A 19,989-nucleotide genomic window follows, 5' to 3' on the forward strand; every position below is an offset into this window, starting at 1 on the left:
GAAAACTCCCTAGTTTGCAATTAAGTAGGTTGGCAATGCGGGAGGCACGGGGATTGTCCATCCCAATGGCAATCACCTCACTCTTTAAAAAGTTTATCTTCAAGCCGGAAATGATCTCAAAAGCGAGGAGGATGAGCTTAATCGAGGCTATACTATGTTCATCGTGCTCGAAGAGCAGCAAAGTGTCGTCCGCATATTGTAAGTGGGTGATCCCTCCTGGGCAAAGGTGAGGCACCACACCTCGAATATGGCCGGCGTTCTTCGCCTTGTTCACCATGGCCGAGAGGGCATCAGCAACAAAGTTGAAAATCAAAGGCGAGGAGGGATCTCCTTGTCTGAGACCTCGTTTGTTGCGGAAGAAGTTCCCCACTTCTCCGTTGATCACAACCACAGTCTGTCCCCCCGAGACAAGTTGCATGATGCGATGAATGAAACCCGACTCGAATCCCTTCAGAGTCAGCACCTCGCGAATGAACTCCCAGTTCACTCGGTCGTAGGCTTTCTCGAAGTCGAGCTTGAAGAGCACGGCCGACTGACGCATGCGCTTAAGCTCGTGAACGATCTCTTGCAAAACTACCGGACCTTCTAGGATGTTACGGCCTTTGAGAAAACCCGACTGGCTACGATCGATCACACGCTGTGCAGCCGGGGCAAGTCTTGTAGTGTAAGCCTTGGAGCATAATTCGAAAGGCACGTTAATAAGGGTGATGGGGCGCTATTGCTTAATCGAGTCCGCCCCCTTAACTTTAGGGATGAGGCTGATGACGCCGAAGTTGAGGCGCGAGATGTCTACTGTGCCTAGCGCAAACCCGTTGATAATATCGTACAAAATGTCCTTGAGCGCCGGCCAAAACCGCCGAAAGAAAGACACCGGCCAGCCATCCGCCCTAGAGCGGTATCGATCTTCATCGAGCCAAGCGCATCATCGATCTCCCCCGTGGAGAAGGATAAGGCCAGGCCATCATTCTCGACTTGCGACACATGTGATTCTTCCCCCCAAAAGTCCGCACGGAGGCGAAGGGGCTTTTCTTCCGCTGTTCCCAACAGGTTAAGGAAGAAATCGTAGATGTGCCGCGAGATTTCGGCTTGACTGATCAGTAACCCATGATCCGATTGCAATCTTAGGATCGAACATTTCCTTTTGCGGCAGTTGGCGAAGGCATGGAAATAGCCCGTATTAGCGTCCCCCTTGGTAATCCACTTGACGCCACCCCTCCAGCGCCAATATTCCTCCTCTTCCCTGAGGATGGCCAGCACTTGATTTTCGAGGGCATAACGGTTAGCCCACTCCGCTTCCGAAAAGGATCTAGAGTCGGCTTGGACGTCAAGGGCCTTGATTTCCTCGATAAGAGCTTCCCTAGCTCGTTTAGTGTCACTACCGTGATTTGCACCCCACCCTCGGAGGAAACCACGCAGGGTCCCGGCCGCCGACACCCAAGTGTCAAGAGGGCCTCTGGAGTGCCCAGCCGCAGCCCTAGCTTGTTCCCAACGCGCGAGCAGCAGAGGAATGAACCCCTCTACCTCGAACCACCCTGTTTCGAAGTAGAAACGTGGGCTACGCTTGATCCTATCCTCCCCAGAGGCCAGGATCAATGGGACATGGTCAGAACCAATGCGTGTTTCAGCAACCAGCGTGCACATGGGGAAGATCATCTCCCAGTCAGCCGTAACGAAAACACGGTCCAGGACGCTCCGAACCGGGTTGAGTTGTTTTTTAGTCCACGTGTATCTAGCCCCTGTCCTAGCAATTTCCCGTAATGCGCAAGCCGCAATGGCATTGTTAAAAAGGGAGACCCTAGGCCAGTCAATGTTGCGATTATTTTTTTTCGCGCCCGATCGGATAAGGTTAAAATCGCCCCCAAGAACAATGGGAATGTTCGCGGCTTGCTTGGCCCCGACCAAGACTTGGATTTCACCTAGGAAATCAGCCGCGCGCGAGTGATCGGCCGGGCCGTAAACGCAAACAATCGCCCAGGAAGCGAGAGAGACTCTATGCTTAATCGTGACAGAAATGTAAAACGAACCCCAGCAGCTCCTATGACTCGAATACACATCAATTTTCGAGCTCCACTATTATCTGCTACATTTAAAAGGGTCTGAGGTTGAATCATATTATTTTGATTTCAATTTGTTATTTCAATGCAAAAGGATGAAAGAAATATTGTCTTTCCAGAAAGAAAAACCGAGCATTTTTGAGGGCGTCCTTGGGGTGATCTCGTAGTTCCTACGGGGTGGAGACAATGGGGTCGGTCCATGGATTTTCCTTCCTTTTGCTACATTTCGCTCAAAGGGTTGAAGGGAGATAGTGCATCAAGTTATTCGCAAGGGCCAACTTGATCCTCTTCCCCAGGGATCCCAGATGAGGGAAGCCTAGGAGAGCCGCCGACTCCAACTATCGTCCATGTACGATCCATACTAGATCTGACCAACTGCCCATCCTACCTCCTCTACCTTTTTGACAGCCCATCTTTTTGTCTCAGTAGATTGAGACCAGGATTCCTTGTGTAATTTCATCCATCTCTTAGTTTTTTTTTTGAATCATTGAGTTCATCACTCAACGTAGTCTAGCAGTTCAGTTCGACTCTATTTGAGAGACCTCGCTTGCTTATTGCAATTCAGAATTGAATTGATTCTATCCTTGATGTATTTGCAATTCAATCCGAATCAATATATCCAAAAGTTTTTATCTCCCCCACCTCCCGTCTTACTTTTTTATAGTATTCAAATCACGTCCCAAGTTACAACATCACATACATCAGAATTACATCCCAGAAGAAGACCGCCCGAATGGCCAATGGAAGGGACCCAGCCCCACACGAAGCGGTGGAGAGGATCATAGGCCGTAAGATCACGATACGAAAAGTCCGCTTTGATCGTTTCTTGGAGAGCCACAACGTCGATCCTTTCGCGCACGATATACTCCCTAAGTTGCGTGCGACGACCCAAGTGCCCGCAACCCCGAATATTCCAAAAGATGTAACGCATCAGATGACACGGGTGTGAAGGCGAACCCCTCTTGAGGTCACCGGTTTTGCCACTCGCTTCTTAGCCTGGGTGCGGCTCGTCGACGGCGCTGCGTCAACCTCCTTGGTTGTGGCAGCCCCCTCTGACAGGACTAGCGTGGTGGGAATACCCGAAGCCTCTGGGTTAGCAGAGACCGCCAACGCTGTGGAATCGGCCTCCCTGGCCTTGGCCGCAGCAGCGGCCTCTGCCAAATCCGCTTGGGCCTCCTCGCGAGCATGGATAAGGGACACAAGCTCCCCACGGTCCGTACCTAAATCGAAACCACTGTCGTCTAGGATAGAAACTAGTTGCGGGTCTGTAAACGCGTTCAGAATCTTAAAGGAGGGGGTGGGTTACCTGAGATCTCCAAGTTCTTGTCCGCCAGACGAAGCTGAGCACTCTCCAAGGAAGACAGATCACCTAGCGCCGCCTTGGCCCGAGCACTTGGAGCCCGTTGAGGGCCCGGAGATGCCTGAGAGCGCCGCGCCTTGGTTGCCGTGCCCGCGGAGCCCAACGCAGCCTGAAGATCCACACACGCCGGCGCCACAGGCGAAGGGAGCGCCAGCGTAGCTTGCTTGACATGAGGCTTCCATCCGGCCGTCTTCTTGGGGGCACGCCCAGAACCCCCCGAGCTGCGACGGCCCGACACCGGGGTGCGCATGGAAGGCTCATTGAGCACCACGCCCGAGTCCGAGCCGAGCAAACTGGGGGAGGCTGGGGCGACAGCCGCAGCGACGCGACCGACAGCATCAGAGCGGCCTGCCACAGGCAGCGACGCCAAGCCCACCAGATTGAAAGCCCCCACCAGAGCGCGGGACGGAGGCGGACTGCTCCCAGCCGTGTCCGAGATCGCCAGCGCCCCAGGCTCCGCGTTCTCCTTCCCTTCGTCGAGCGCCAGTTCTTTGATACCCAATTAGTACCAGGTCTCCGTGTAAATTGACGTGTCTGGCATGCTATCCTCAGGTTCATCCTCACGGCCGGCCATGTCCACATCCATAAAGCAGCCCTCGTTACCAGTGTGTTGCCCGCCCTGGGTCCCTGGATCTTTCTGCTACTGCCCAGCTGACCCTCCGGTCCCCGGACCAGGCGGTCCATCACTCTTGTCACCCGGGCGAGAGGGTGGATTGTTAGGACCAGGCGCCGCCGGCCCGTCTCCAGGACACTTTGGGAGCCGCTCCACCTCGACTCGAATGTCGTAACCCTCTTGATTAAACCAAACTTGCACAAAACCATTCATCTTGTCAGGGGCTCTGCAACCAAACTTCATCCTCACCGGTCCCACCCGGATGAGGGATAGCTCATCCACCACAATAGGTCTACCCAGCATCTTGAGCCCCTCCATCAGGCGGTCGACACGACAATGTTTCTTGGGTATGCCATGAAGGCGGAGCCACACCTCCGGCATGGAGAGGGGCACAATCGTCTCGTGGATCGAGTCTCGAACCAGCACCGTAATGTCATTGATGGAGAGGAAAAGCTTGCCGCTTGTCTTGGCTATATGCAATAGATCTGCAGAGGGGAAGACCACTGCAAAGTCGTTGTCGCCAACCTGCGCAATCTGCCAGTCCCAGTCTCCAACCACCATGTGCATCAGCTCCTGCTTGAGCGTACGCAGCGAAAGCCTCCCCGGCTCCGCTGACAAAATGGCACCATTGGCAGCTTTAAGGTCGTCGCCCTCTGCCATCTCTTCTTCTTCGAACTCCATGCAGAAAAATCCTTCGCCTAGAATGGCGCTGCCCATGATCTGGAGGTGCGGCTGCTTGCCCCGTGAAGGGCAATAGGCCGAGGCGTGTCCCTCCTGCTTGCAGATCACACAAAGGGGGGGAAAGGTGCATTTGGCCTGGTAATGCCCGGTCCGGCCGCACTTGAAATATTCCCCGCCCTCCTCTTCGACTGGAATGGGAGCATCCGTCGAGCCCCGCGGCGCATCGGGCGCGACCACCGCAAGCGGTGTAGCTGAAGCCCGTGGCTTTTTTGCCAGCGGGTCCCCATGACCTCCGCCGCAAAGGGGGTGCTCTTGCTTGCGCTCCAGCTCGCGGTGCCACAATCCATGCTTGCGCTTTTGCTTCTTCTCTTGCTGGCCCCACCAAGGTGGAGGGGGACCCCAATCCCCCTCGCGCCCGTGGTAACCAGATCCGGAGTCATGGCCCTAGTAGCCACCGTAGCCACGACCAGCACCGCCGTCTTGACCATGCTCAAAGCCACCTCCGTCGTTCGTACGCCCTGCCGCCTTGGCCCGCTGGCCACGCTTTGCCTGCGCCCGTAGAGCCTTCTCACGCCGCCATTCCTCCTCGAAGAGCGGAGGCTCCATCGGGCGCTTGTCTGCACGCCGGTCGCCCATGGCCATCGCCTCGACAAAGGACAGAGTGAGAGGGGGAGGAGGGGGGAGGGGAACGAGAGATCTAATGGGGAGACGGTGGCGCCGCACCTCACTGGAACGAGCCGGAAACCCTAGCGAGGGGTCGCGGAGGCCCCTGCGCAGCCATATATAGCGCTAGCAGGCGGGCCGACGGGCCCCTCCCAGGGCAGGTCGACCGTGTGGGCTGACAGGGCCAGGTCCAGCACCAGGACCCGAATGCCCCCCCCCCCCCCCGCAGACGTCGAGGGCCCCACACCAGGAGGCCCGACGACCAGAGGATAGAGCTGGGCCGGCCCAGGCCCAGCGGCCCCCAGCAGGCCCAAGGAAGGGGCGGTCGGCGCCAACCCTAGCGCGTCAGCCACCTCAGCCACCCGTTCCGCCGCCGCCGCCATCGACGCCGTCAAGGGGAGGACAGGGAGGGCAGGCCACTCCTCGGGCGTCACCGGAGCCACCGCGGGCCCAGAACACCGGGGAGACACCGGGGGAGGGGCCAGACGAGTCCCCCACGCGCCCAAATCCGCTTGCGCCTCTGGCCTCCAGCAGCGCACCGCCGTCGCCCGCGAACCGCCTCCGCCCGGCGCAAAACGATGTCGCCGGTCACCCCGACCAGCCCCGCCAAGAGTCGCCGCCAGCACAAAATCACCCAACATCGCCCCCGTCGGAGGAGGAGCCAGCCGCGGTGAGGTAAGCTCATCCTCCTCGTCGGACGCATCCTTCGCCAAAGCCTAGAACCGGCCACCGCAGCCTGCACGACCTGCCCCAGGGGAGCGCGCCGGGGCAGGGGACGCCGGGGCGCCACAGGGACCCCGCCGCACCAGCACCCACTCCGTCGCCGTGACAGCACCGCCGGGGGGAGCGGGATCGCCACCCGCGTCGCCCCGAGTCGCCTCCAACGGCTCGCGCGTTTCAAAACCCATCCGTCCTTGGTGGTTGAAATTCACAGGTCGGGCTATATACTCGGGGCATACGGCTAGATGGGTCGGCCCAGTTGGGAGCTGCCTGTGGGTTCTGAGCAAGTGGCAAATAGGAGCTCCCGTAAAAATAATTAAAAATATATGAACGATCCTCCATTGAGGTCTATTGGCACGAAAAATAGCATCTCATTATTTCTTTACCTCTAAAAGATCCAGCTGGATATGTGTGTGTGTGTCACTCATCATATCAATCCATCCAATCTGTATTTAACGAGTGCGAGGAAAATTGTGTTATAGCAAAAACACCTTGCTACTCTGCTCCATATCTTTATCTCTACTAATACGTAGTACTAATCTCTTCTCTATCTCTAGTTAATATTTAAATAAAATAAGCAGCGTTCTTTTTCCTGTCAAGCAAAACTTTTCGTCAACCGGCCTCCCCTCCCATCACATCCCTTCATAGTTTTTTTATTCGGTCATTTTTTTCATTACATCATATCTGACCGCACCTTTCCAATATGCCGCTCAATCACATTAATTTACTTATCTTATGCAGCACTACATCAACTCCACCTTAATTAACTTACTTTTCGCAAAATGTGAAATTAGGCCACTCAATTCCACACCATATTTGACCGCACATTCCTGTACGCAATTCATTTAATTTACTTATCATGCATGATCCAAGCTACCAAATTACAATGGTGCCAAAATCAAAATACTAATCCATGGTGATTCCCGTCTGCCGCATGCCGCATACCATATAAGGTGGAATTACATCCACTTCTACCTTAATCAATGAAAAATAGCTGCTATTAGCGAGACATTGCACACACAATTATTTAGCAAGACATTGCTCAGAACGCTATAGCTTGCTATTAACGACATTATAACGAGTAGGGCGTTTTGGAGCTCGGCCTCCATGGAGGCCGAATTTTTTGAAAAATTCAAAATTCACACTTTTCAGTTTCAAAAAAATCTAAAAAAATCATACAAGTAAACAAGGATGTTATGAGTATGTATGTAAAATTTGAGGATGAAATACCCTAAAATGCGATCTATGCAAAAAAGACAAATTCATGGACTTTGAGAATGAATAGTGCATCTACTAAAAAGGCTCAGATTTGTTCTTTTTGTGTAGCACTCATTTTAAAGTGTTTCGTCCTGAAAAATTACACACATATGCTTTATGTCTCTAAGTATGTGTGTATTTTTTTTCAAAATATTTTGAAACGTGAAAATTTGAATTTTGATCAAGTCAAACTCGGGCTCCATGGAGCCCGAGCTCTAAAGAGCATTTTCGCATTATAACACGCTATTTTTTTCACTGACCTTAGCACATACCTAGCATTTATACATTAAAAAAATACAGCTCCCGTGACAACACATGGGCACATACCTAGTTTCCATAAAACTCCTCAGCCTAATGACCAGGCCAATCCCTCCCCACGTCATCAAAACAAATAGGAGGGATAAACATTGCGTGACCCTAACATATTTTTGGTGATATTTTTGCAAAAAAAAAACATATTTTGGGTGATATATACCAAAACTAGGATGATTTTTTTTTTATAAACTTCAACTAGGATGATTTTCTAGTTTGTGTACATGTATCAGCCTACTTTTTATCCGTTGGAACAAACAGTCACTTTGCTATTAGAAGAAGAAAATTAAAATAAATCTGTTTTGACAACAGAAAAAGGATGTTTGATCCATCTTAATAGGCTGAAGAGACAATCAGTCAATTGGCCATAACAACTAACAATTGTTCTTCTATATAGAGAGTGAAGTACTGATTAGTGTTCCAGCGCAAAAAGAAACACTAATTAATGTTATTGTTAGTTCATCAGGATGAACCAAAAACAGAGAAAAAACAGCTGAACATATACCCCTGTTGTCAGAAGAAGAATAAGAAACTCTCTCTGAAGACATTTCAGAATGAATGCAAACGCTGGAAAAAAAAATCAGTGTAGAGGCTTGGCAAGAGCCTTATTGCGGCCGTGATTTGTGTGATCTTCCTCCTGCATAGTACATCTACACAGTGTTGAAGTATTCTCTTTGTGTCTGAGGTTTGTATATTGAAGTCATTGCCGAGAGCATCTCAAGTAGACGATTACCCCGACGCCGGCAACAGCAGCTGCACTGGCCACTCTACCTAGTCGGAGGGACGGCCAGCATCTCCTCGACATCGAAGTATCTACAGACGACATCTGTGTGGACTCTGCGCCGGTCCCTGCAGCGTCGTCCATGTGCAGCCTAAGAACCTGAAACAGCAAAACGAAACACCAAAAAAGACTGAACCTCGAAGTAAATTACTGAACCTAAGTTGCAATAACAAGAAGAAGAACGAAGAAACTAAAAATGATCGGTTGCGCTTTGGTTGCGGCATAACTAGCGAGGATGCAGACGACACGCGAATCAATCAAGTTGCTGACCTAGAAAAAGAAGAGAAAAACTGACCTTCCATCCAGCTGATCTGGCATGCTCAATCGCTGCAACGAGATCACCATCGGTAGCCAGAAGAACTCTGTCACCTTCATCATCATCATACTGTTCAAAACAAATATATTTTTTTAGAAATGGAGGAGGACCCCCGGCCTCTGCATCTGGACGATGCATGCAGCCACTACTGTTCAAAACAATTGTAAGTGAGATGTGAATACAGAGGGCCACAAGTCCTACTTTTAAAAAATCCCATCTACAAGCTTTTGCTTGCCCTAATTGCTCACTTGGAGGAAAAGGAACACAGTACTGCATAAGCAAAGCTCAATGTTAAAGCCCAACCTCTTACCAGAAGATTTACATTTGCCTTCTTGTTTTCTGTTCCTAATATGTATGCAATAGCAGACACAAGCTCATCTAAGCTTTTTGAAACTGCAGAAAGAAGAAGTGTTATCAGATATTAAGGCAGACAAACACAAATTCATACTACACTACTACTTTAGTAAACCACAATGAGGAAAGTAAGATGAGAAATGCACACACCGCAACTGAATCTGTGCATCCGCCCTTTTTATCTTCAATTTTGAAAGAGAATGCATTGCCAACATGAGGGGGTGTTTGCTTCCCTTCAGCACTATCTGAGGCTGCCGTACGAAATTCGTCACTGCACTATATAACAAAAGACTGATCAAGCCATCTTCAGGAATGTAAGAGTATATGCAAGTCGAAGAAGAACAAACCTATGCCAGTCATTCTCCTCTGAAGGATGCAAGGCAAGTGCTGAATCCCAAAACTTCTGAACCATGGTATTTGCCACATCGTTTGGTCCAGAGGCTCCCTCGACCTAACGAGTACACAAAACTTGTTATGATTATATGGTGATGAGAAATAAAGATAACGTATTTGTATGGTGTCCGCCAAAAAAACGTATTGTATGGTATAGTTTTATGAAAATAATCATAGCTAACAGAATATTTAATTCATTTAATGTATAATATTTGTGACTGAATCATTTTAATGCAACAAAAATAGAATTCATGTGTCAGGGGACTTCCCTTCAGAATGAAACCTTCACCTCCCAAGAGAGTTCTGTTCTTTTTCTTTAACATGAGGAAATAATGAAATGTGCAGTAACATCATAATAATCCATTCTTACCATGGAGATGGCTGTTTGGGTTAACTGTAGAGCGTCCAAACAGGAGACAATCTGTCCTCCTATTCAAAGATTTAGCTTAGATATGTGCATAGAAATGAACATCTCTCTGATGTTAGAATTCAGTACTTGCTTTTGTCCGCAACAAGAATATGACGAGATTTTCTATCTTGCATTGATTGTAGAGCCTCGAGGATTGATGTGTCCAATGTAGCACAATCAGGACTTGCAGTCATGACCTTCGGAAAGTTAACATCGCTTTAGGAATAAAATCTTGATTGCTTAAAATGTGGATGCTTCAGTTTTTTTCCATACCTTTTCTACTAGAGTCACCTCTGGGGACAGATTTTGTGCCACTACTCGCAAAACCAAATCCTTGGAACTGCAGTGTGCTCAGCATCTTGGTGATAGTACTTAACAAATAAATGAGATGGGAAACTTTAAAACAACGCGAATTTTGCTAAGAACATACGTGAGAATGCCTTGCAGCATGTTCCCTGTCATGACAACCACTGAGTTAACTCGGTACTCTCTCATCTTTTTGGCAGCTACAATTACCAGATCTGAAGGAGATACCGATGCAACACTACAAAGGATAATCGATAGCAGTATTCAGTCGTAACAAACGAAATCACGTCATACATTTTTGTGGCAGTAGAAATTTGACCTGCTATTTTCAGTTATGATAGTTGATAAGGAAGGCTTGAACATGTGGTCTCGAAGATTTTCTATTAACGTGTGCGGACCTGAAGTAAGGACCCAAAATATGACATCAGCTAGTTAATCAAAGAGACCTGAATGAAATGCATCATTGGTGATCATGAAAATTGAAATAAGTATTCTTGTAAAAAAAGTAGTCAATTTAATCATATTAAAAGAAACTGAAAAAGCAACCTGCAAATTCATTTCCCCACTGCCGTTCGACCCTTTCCATAGCAGCGGCAATAGCACTACCTTGTTCTGCTGCCTTTTCCATTCTAGAAATCGCATCATAGAGGAACTTGGTAATATCCAACATGGCAATGACCTCACCATGCTCCACTACAGGAAGATGCCGAAATTTGCCTGTATATGAATTCATATGACATGAAAGAAACCATGAAGATAAGATAGAAGAGGTCAATAAGAATGACAACAAAATCCCAGCATAAAACACGACAGAAATTTCTTAAGAGAACATTCTTGTACTTTCAGGCACACTATTCCTCTTGCAGTTCTTGCCTCTGGCTATTAGCTAGGATGTAATAAAATTGCTCCGAGTTACACTATTCCTCAATTCAAGATGACTCTCAGTTCCAGATTATTTGTTTTCTCACATATATTTTTAGAAAGGAGGCCTATGTAGGTTTTATATTCGGCCACGACTTCAGTTACTGACAAAATACATGGCTATGATTATGACTGAAGGCGAAACTGGCAACAAATACTGCTAATTCTGGTACTGAAGAAAAACAACAAGCAGACCTTGGACCATCTTCTGCAGTGCCTCGGTGGCCGACGAGTTGGACATGACAAAAACTGGGTTCCGCGTCATCACCTTGGACACACTCGTCGTGTTGGGAATTAGACCCTCGGCTATCACTCGACCCAATATGTCCTACAGAAAAACACAGCAAATCCCCCATGAAAACTTTGTCTCAACCACTACTGATTCCATACAAAACCTGATGCTCATCATTAACCCATGAAATTCCTTCATAACCCCCCACCCCAAAAAAAATTTAACTGTTTTCTGTTTTCTATATACTTATATCTATTTTTTCAAACAAATCCTCCTTTTCAGTTTGTTGTAAATACTACTAACTTTTAATTGCAGACTACTTACATATTCAATCTTTGCAGCCCCAAGAAGTTTAAAGTTGATATTCTCTGTTTCCACTTTTCAGCGATTCAGATTCCTTGTGATGAGTCTCTCACCTCGGCCGTGACGATGCCGGAGAGCACCCCTTTGGCGTCGGTGAGCAGCGCGGCGTCGGCGCGCCTGGCGGCCATCCTCCTGCACGCCTCGGACACCGCGGTGGCCTCCGGGAGAGTCAGCGCCTTGGTCAGCCTGAGCTGCTTCACCGTCCTCTCCTCCAGCGACCTACGCATCAATCGCAGCCATATAAATCCTCAGAATCAAGCGGCAGGGAACGAAAAGACGATCGGCGGAGAGCGTACGGTGGCGGGCGACTTGGGCTTGCAGGAGGCGGCGGCGGCTGGATTCCCATTGGCGGGGGCAGGGGGCTTGCTGCGGAGGAAGGCGGCCTGGTGGCGGCGAGGCTGCGGCGCGGCCATCGGCATCCGGCGGTGGTGGCGGCGGCGGCGATCGCGGGTGTGGTTTGAAATGGCGTTGAAGGCAAGGATGACAGAGTCAGAGAAGAGAGCAGAACGGAAAAACAGAGTCGTCGCGAGCAGCACGTCAGTGAGTCATACCGCCGAGTTCCCATGGGCTGCGCGCAAGGGTCGTTGGGTTCGTCCGTCCGGATACTCTGCGGGTGGAGTGGAGGACACCTGCCTCTGCCTGCCCACCATATCTGCTGGTGTGCCCGTGCATCTGGTGTGGAGTACACGGGTACATAAGTATGTACACGGACACATGTTTTAGCACGCGAATGCCCTCCTTGCTGCTTCCTCGGTTTCAAAATATTTCAAGTTTTGGGTTTATCCTAAATGAGAATTATTTAAGTTTGAAAAAGTCTATAGAAAGATGTCTGCACCATCATTCACAACGTCAAATTAGTGTCATTAGATTCATCATTATAGCTATATATATATATATATATATATATATATATATATATATATTTGATGCCGTGGATATTAGTCATTTTTTCTATAAACTTGATCAAATTTTAAAAAGTTCGACAAACTTAGAACTTCAGATGTTTTGAAACGGAGCAAGTGTTTTTTTTTCATGGAAAGGAGAGGCAAGGGCGACAAACAAACATGAAGAGTGAATGCGGAAGGAGCTAAGGAGTTGATCGCCGGGACATGACCAACCCAATTAAGGGCATTTCTAACTGATCTCTTATTCGGTGTTAGAGACGTAAAAAGTCAGTTTTACTCCTTTAACGCAGACCTAACCCATCCCCAATCCGTCGCAAGGGACTAAAAATTATACTCTGCCCCAACCATTTCCTGCTGCTCCGTCACCCACACCTGCATCTGCCCCTCGGCAACCACCACCACCACCACCACCACCCCCGCCCGTCGCGGGGCCCCTCCCCGAACCCCCGCCCGCCGGCAGCGACCTGCCATCCCAACTCAAGGCGCTCGAGCTCTCCGGCCACTAGGAGTGGGCGCTCCGCTGGTACCTGAACGGCGGCGGCAGCGCCATGAGCTCCATGTCCTTGGCGTCGCTTCCTCTTTCATCTCTCCCTCGAGTGCACGACCCACAGCAGCACTGAGAGCTGCCCGACGTCCGCGACTGCCAGGAAGCCCCGGTACACCTCCTCATTTTACCTCCATGGCCCAGGACAGTGGTCCTTGACACCGGCCTGGAACATGCGGCGCACAAACGCGCAGTCAGCCAGGTGCACGAGCATCGGGCCGTAGTAGGACAGCCCGTAGCTCTCGTCGGTCGCGCCGATCATCTGCGCGTACATGGACGACATCACTAGGGGCTGAGCTCATGCTCATGCTTTCCGAGGACTGCTCTGTCTGGGTGCTAAGTACCAGAGCATGCACGGCTAGTCAATCACTCTGTGTGCATATGTGCACGACAAGTGTTCGGAGAAATGCATAAACCAAAAGTAAGTTTTACTCCCTTGTACTTAGGCGGCTAGGTCCGACCAAAAAAACTTAGTGGAGTAAATATACTCCACTAAGGGTTTACTCCACCGGATACTTCACTATTTTTAGGAGATTCCCCCACGTCACCTTCCTCTGGCGACACGGGGGTAGCCACACCTGCCTCCGCCTGCCAGCTGCGCCGCCGCCAGAGGGCCGGCCGGCGAAGCCGTGCCGTGCCCCGGGATGGTGGCGGCGGGGCGGTTCCATCCTTCCCATGCGCATCCCCACCCCACCCTGCGCCCCAGATCCACCATCCGCCGGGTCGCTCCTCCCCTCCGCCCGCTCCAGCTGCGCCGCCACCGGAGGGTTGCGTGAGACCGTGTCGTGCCCCGGGATGGTGGAGGCAGGGCGGAACCGTCCCGCACGCACCCCCCCTCCCGCCTCGCGTGCCCTTGCTCGTGCGCGGGCGGCCTCCTCCCAACCATTGCTCGCTCCTGCAGGTCCGGGGGCGGGCGTGGCATTCCTGCCACAGGCGCCCTGATCCCCTGAAGTACTCGCCTCCTCCCCTACGTGGCGCGGCCCAACCCTGCTGTTGTCGCTGGGCGTGGGATCTGCGGCCGATCATGGGGGTGTTCGCGGGCTGCCTTCCGTGCGCAAGCGGCCTCCCTCATCTTCGGCGGCCCTACCTCCCCACGAGCCATCGTGATGGCTCATGCGGAGGCAGCCAGACTACAAGGATAGTGGCAGTCACGAAGCTCCTCAAGGCGGCTACTTGTTGGCGCTACTCTGACCCCGGCGACCTTGGACCCGCGTCTCTCCGGTGTCCATGGCTGTCGGCATCCTCTGTCGGGCGGCTCCGGCCTCGGGGACCAGCAGATACGCCCCTTCAAGCTTGCCTGGCTCCTTGACGTCCTGACGGCTATGGCCACGACATCTAGGGTCTACATTGCTCCAGTCCTAGCTTGTCGGCATTGTCGTTCGCCGTCTCCCACCCCATCGTGGTTTGCTTCACTACCTGTCCTATATTGGACATCTAAAGCCGTCTCTTTTTGCCAAATCTTATGCTCCTGTGTTCAGAGGTGGTGCCACCCTTCGATGGTAGGTGCAGCCCTACCAACCCCCTTCCAACATGGTGGCTCTCACCAGCATTTGGCTCCTCACCTTCATTTCTAATTACGGCAACTATGGGATTGCTCAGCCTCAGGCCAGGGAGAAATCCCTACTCGGGTTGCCGGTGCTGACAGTGGCGGCGTCTGTGGATGTCAGTTCCTTCTTGGAGGCGCTATCAAGGCCCTTGGCTTGTGCCCCTCTTCGAGCTTAGGGGAAATCCTAGGTCTGGTTCCTCTGGACCTGATGGCAACAGCGTCTTGGCGTCGCCTTCCTTCTTGAAGACGCTATCTTTCTCGCTCGTGGTATCCCCGGTTTTGGCTCTGTCGGTGTTGGTGTTCTTGTTGGTTCGGCTTTGCCACTCTTGGTTCGGATTTGGTAGGTTTAGCTGTGTTGTATCCTCTGTACGGGCCGAGCATCCCTTGTCTCTCTGCTCCGGACATCATGTTCACGCGAGTAAATAGCATAAAACTACTACTTTACAGGCTAGGGTTTCAAAAAACTACCGGTTTTTAATTTTTCTCAGATAACTACCAAGTCAGGGGACGACTGTTTCAAAAAACTCTAATTGTCAAGTGCTTTATTATTAATCATGATTATGACAGTTGGGGCCCGCATGTAAGAAAACTGATTGTTTGACCGTTAAATGGCATCTAGGGCCCATATGTCAGTGTCCCTGCAAACTTAAAAAAGCAATCAGGTCCTCCAAAGAAATTGAAAAAAGCCATCGGGTCCCTCCCGTGCTCAAGATCCACAGGAGCGCACCCGCCGCTGTGCTCGACGGGGAGCTCTCTCCCGTCGCGACGGAGCTCCCTTCCAGCGCCGCCGCAGCCGTCGTGCGTCCTCCTCCCTCTCCTGAGCTCCCCTCCGTGCGTCCTCTCCCTCTCGCTCTTTCTAAGGCACGGCGGCCATGGAGTCCGAAGGCGGCGGGCGGAGTCCCAGCCCCCGGGGGCGGCGGGCGGAGTCCCAGCCCCCTGGGCGCGGCGGCCGGAGTCCCAGCCCCCTGGGCGCGGCGGCCGGAGTCCCAGCCCCCTGGGCGCGGCGCGTGGTTGGCGGCGGCCGTGCTCCTGGGTGCCGGCTGCTCCTCGCGCGGCGCTCCTTCCCTGGCTTGGCGTGTGGCGTGGCCGGCCTCCGCGCAGAGACGGTCGCCATGGCCGCGCAGAAGGGGGCAGCGTGGGCAGCAGCGAGGGCCGGCAGCCATGGCCGCGCGAAGGAGGTGGCCATGGCCGCGCGAAGGAGGTGGAGCTGGCCTTTATTTTTTTCACTGGTGGATGAGATGAGCTGCACCAGGAGCCGGTCTTTGTTTTTTCTGGTCGCCGTGGAGGTCAAGGAGCGGCGGCGTGGGCAGCAGGGTGGCCGGCGGCCATGACTTGAGTTGGCGCAGGCGGGGCTGCGGGGAGGGAGGAGAAGAAGGAAGGAGAAGAGCAGGAGGAAGAGACACTGACGTGTGGGGCCCACACGTCAGGTAACAGTCAAACTAAATGGTCAAACTGACGGTGAGTTTAGGTGCGGGTCCGACTTGTCATAATCATGATCAATAGCTAAGCACTCCACGATTTGGGTTTTCTGAAACAGCCAACCACCCATTTGGTAGTTATCTGAGAAAAATTGAAAACCGGTAGTTTTTTGAAACCCTATCCTGTAAAGTAGTAGTTTTATGCTATTTACTCTGTTCACGCCTGCGTGCGTTCGTGTCATGTGTATTGTACCCCTATATGTACTCTTTCTACTCCTTCTATCAATGCAATGATACACAACCTTCGTGTATTCGCGAAAAAAAAATTAGAGGACCGATTTGAAATGCCCTAAGCCTTTTGGCATAGGCAACAACTGTCAGATTCAGAAGTTGAAGTTTACTAGGATGAGCGTTTAATGTCTAGAAATTTTAGGATTGAGATGCAAGTATACTCAACTAAAATTCATGAAATTCGCAAAAAAAACTAAAATTCATGAAAATCAGCTACTAACAAGAGTTTTATTTGAGAAAATAAACTAACACAAGTATTGTTAAGACTTTTTTCTTCTTCTCGGGAGCTTGCTAAGGATTAACTGGAGAAATTCAAAACAGCACATTGGCCCTAGTATGTACTTGGACAACAGTTGCATGTGTCTCATGATTCCGCAGCATCTGACCAAAGCATGCATGGGACCATCCTACAGTAACCAAAGACACGCATGTTGCGGCCCAGCAAATTTCCAACTTACGTCGCAATCATGGCTGACAAAATGCATGAGCGGGCCGTTGCGTGCTACAAATCCTCTTCCGCGTAGGACAATGAGGATTCTAACTTGCATGTGGCTTTTTTAGTAGAGACTTGTGTATGGCAACGTGCAACGATTACATATGTAGCCTCCTCTCGGTGGGAAAATTAGTTCAAACATGAACCAATCCAGCCTAGCCCTTCTAATTCTCGTTCTTTCTTGTTGCCTCTTGTATCCCTTCGTCCAACATCTATGGGCAAAAATTCAACGATCGTGGTGACCTAGAGCTCATGACACTACATGTTCATGTGCGGGGAATAGGAGTACCCTGCTTTGCCGTTGGTGGACCCGTGACAACTACTTCTGCTCGTCCCTATGGAAGATCCGCCATTAGTCATGTAAAGAATGTTGGAGTACCTGTCTCCCAAGGCTTTCTCAGCTATGAGCACTGTCAAAACTGAGCTGCAAAATGAGTGAATGATGAATGGACGAATCATCATTTGGTGTGCTATATTGTGCATGATATATTTGCAAGCATTGGTAATATTAAGATTATACAGTGCTATAAAAAATTGAGGAAACACAAGGGGCTACCACCTCGTGCACTTTGTGATAATTGTATATTATGTATTTTGTAAAATTTCATACGAAACAATTGATTTAGTATATGTCCGGTATCTTAATTTTAAATACTCGATTTTATGTTTGCATCTCCAGGTCCTTCTTCGATTGCAGAAACGATGGCCTCAGATTAAGCAAGTCTTCATTAATTTCCTACCAAACAATGTTTGCAATGATGCACATTGTTAAGCTGTGTGTTTTATCGAATTTCCTCTCCTGGTAATAATGAATTTATATTTCGTCTTCAATGTGAATTTGTGGCATTGAACATATAAATGATGAAAGGGTGGTAGGCATTCTCAGGCCATCCACGCGTCCACCCTTTGCAAATCTTGTTCATTTTCACGTCACTCCCTCCCTAGTTGTGTGGCCCTTTGCCCGGTCGTGTGGCCCTTAGCGTTCTGCCCTAAACACAATTTTAGAGTTGTTAAACATGCAAAGCAATGCCACCATGTTAAACTAGGCATTCTCCTACCCCATTTATATATAAAGATTATTAAATTTGGAGCTACGGTTATTTAGCTATGAATTAAATCATTTTAACATGGCATAGGAGCAAATTTAACCAAACAGTATTTTAAATATTTTAAACATGGGTGAAAGTGACATATTATGAAACTAGACACAATTTTAAGCATTTTTCATATATAAAGTTTTTACATGTGATGCTTAGTTATTAAGTCATTATATGCGTGAACTATGAGGGGTTTTCTGCAAAACAGCATTCCCTGGAAAAATTAGACAAATCGCAGAGCCTAAAAAAATAGACTCTGGGCCGAAACTGCTGGCCCAACAACAGGAAGAAAAAAAAGGTGGGGCGCTGGGGAGCTGCTCACATCGGGCTTGACTGGGCCGGCTTGGATCTGGAAGGGAGCAGGCCGGGCCTTAGGCGCTGCGGCTGGAGAGGCATTGGGCCTACGCGCGGCGCTGGATGGGAGGTTGGGCTTCCGACGGGGTGAGGAGGTCCACACGCTGACCCACGGTCAACACGACCACGAGAGCGAGCGAGCGGGAGGCTTGGCGCTGCGTGCGTCTCCAGGAAGAACAGGGTCGCGGCGCCGGTGTTGCAGGGATGCAGGCGAGATGGAGGGAGGCAGACGATGCGGATCCGACGGGGACATGCTGGAACTGGCCGGATCCAGCAGCGGGGTGATGAACGGGCGGTGGCCATGGCGGTTGAGGTCAATGGGAGGCACGGCCATGGCTTCCTGCAGGGGACTCGGGAACGGCGACAGACTTGTCGCGGCGCAGAAACTTGGCGGAGGACGACGAGCGGCGCTGGGCGTTCGGATCCACGGTATCGAGGCGAGGCAAGGGATCCGTCCTCATCCTCAAGTTCTCGCAGGAACAGGGGAGGCGGATGCGGGATGCAGGGGAGCGGCGGCGGCGAACTTGGCGCTCAGGGGATGAGGAGGTCAGGGCGCCGGCGGGCGGCGTGGTCTCATGTGTGCTGCTCGTCGGTGAGGTCGTGGCGGCGCACTCCGACGCAAGCGAAGGAGGACTCGGCCGCGGATCCAGCGGGAGCCAGCTGGTGAGCTTGGGCTCCTGACGCCTTGGTCGTCAGGGTCCTGAGAGAGAGAGAGAGATGTGAGAGAGAGCGGGAGAAAGAGAAGCAGCGAGGGGTGCGGGGTCCAGCCTGATGGAGATGGTCGCCGACGGTGACGCGGGTGCGGCTCCGGCGAGGAGGCAGGAGGGGCAAGCCGCGGAGGCCTCGGGCGGCTGCAGGGGCTCGGGCTCTCGGTCCAGATCGAGGCAGGAAGGAGGATTTGGAGGTGACTGGCTGGTGGATCGGGAGGAGGCTACGGGATTGGAGGAGGTGGACGAGGGGATCAGGGAGGATCCCGATGTGGATTCGATGGAGTGTGGCGGCGGCTGAGGGGGGACAAAAGACCTAGATTTTAGGGTTTGTCCAAAATAGGCTAGTGGTGATCTATATATAGCAAAACAGATCATTTTTTTAGGACGGTTAGGTCCCTCCGATCATAATCGGACGGTCAGGAAAAATAGGTTAGGAGGCCCAAATAAGAAAATGGAGACGATTTGTAAATGTTTGGGGATGATCCGGACACAACGGTGGCGACAGTCCGAGTCGGGTCCGGGGAAGTTTCGGACACGCGCGAGGGGTCGATGCACTGTGCAAAGAGGGGGGTAGGCTAGGCGTAGGCTGTGTAGGAGCGATCTCAGGCTGAGAAGAGAGAGACGGAAACGCAACCCGGCAAGGTTTCCAGAGACCGAAAATGTCCGACGTTAGACCAGCTATATTGCCGCTATAGTTTAACGGTTGGGCTATCAAACGAACTACGAATGCGATGAAACTTGACAGGCGGTCTATCTACACTATAATAAGACCACATGCCAACTTTCAACCCAATCCGAGAACATTTTTCGGCCACTTATAAAATAATATTTCGGACATGCCGCGGGCGTGTGCAAGTGTGGTCGGGCTCAGAACGGACAACGGAAAGAACGAGAAG

The 19,989-nt window shown here is 51.0% G+C and overlaps 1 protein-coding gene and 1 pseudogene across 2 annotated transcripts; both read right to left on the bottom strand.

Annotated features, from left to right (window-relative positions):
* Positions 1-715: 715 nt before the first annotated feature.
* Positions 716-1,653, bottom strand: LOC147986071 (uncharacterized). Its single transcript, XM_087541858.1, has 2 exons — positions 1,134-1,653; positions 716-798 (listed from the first exon to the last, which is right to left on the bottom strand). The coding sequence occupies exons 1-2, from the start codon at positions 1,651-1,653 to the stop codon at positions 716-718; spliced, it is 603 nt and encodes a 200-aa protein (XP_087397984.1).
* Positions 1,654-8,021: 6,368 nt separating this feature from the next.
* On the bottom strand, positions 8,022-12,373 carry LOC125538957 (CBS domain-containing protein CBSCBSPB3-like; annotated as a pseudogene). Its single transcript, XR_015617005.1, has 14 exons — positions 12,032-12,373; positions 11,789-11,954; positions 11,336-11,468; positions 10,766-10,936; positions 10,539-10,617; positions 10,344-10,457; positions 10,187-10,253; positions 10,005-10,110; positions 9,875-9,933; positions 9,459-9,562; positions 9,262-9,382; positions 9,068-9,150; positions 8,737-8,826; positions 8,022-8,540 (listed from the first exon to the last, which is right to left on the bottom strand). The product of XR_015617005.1 is annotated as a CBS domain-containing protein CBSCBSPB3-like (transcript).
* Positions 12,374-19,989: the final 7,616 nt, after the last annotated feature.

Source organism: Triticum urartu, chromosome 2A (assembly GCF_056163025.1).
Source record: "Triticum urartu cultivar PI428250 chromosome 2A, HENAU_Tu73, whole genome shotgun sequence".
NCBI lineage: Eukaryota > Viridiplantae > Streptophyta > Magnoliopsida > Poales > Poaceae > Triticum > Triticum urartu.

Excerpts from the sequence above, each read along its gene's own strand:
- LOC147986071 (XM_087541858.1), bottom strand. The coding sequence starts at position 1,653 with ATGATCTTCCCCATGTGCACGCTGGTTGCTGAAACACGCATTGGTTCT. Across the intron at positions 799-1,133 it reads CAACTGCCGCAAAAGGAAAT|GCACAGTAGACATCTCGCGC; the intron begins GTTCGATCCTAA and ends GGTTTGCGCTAG.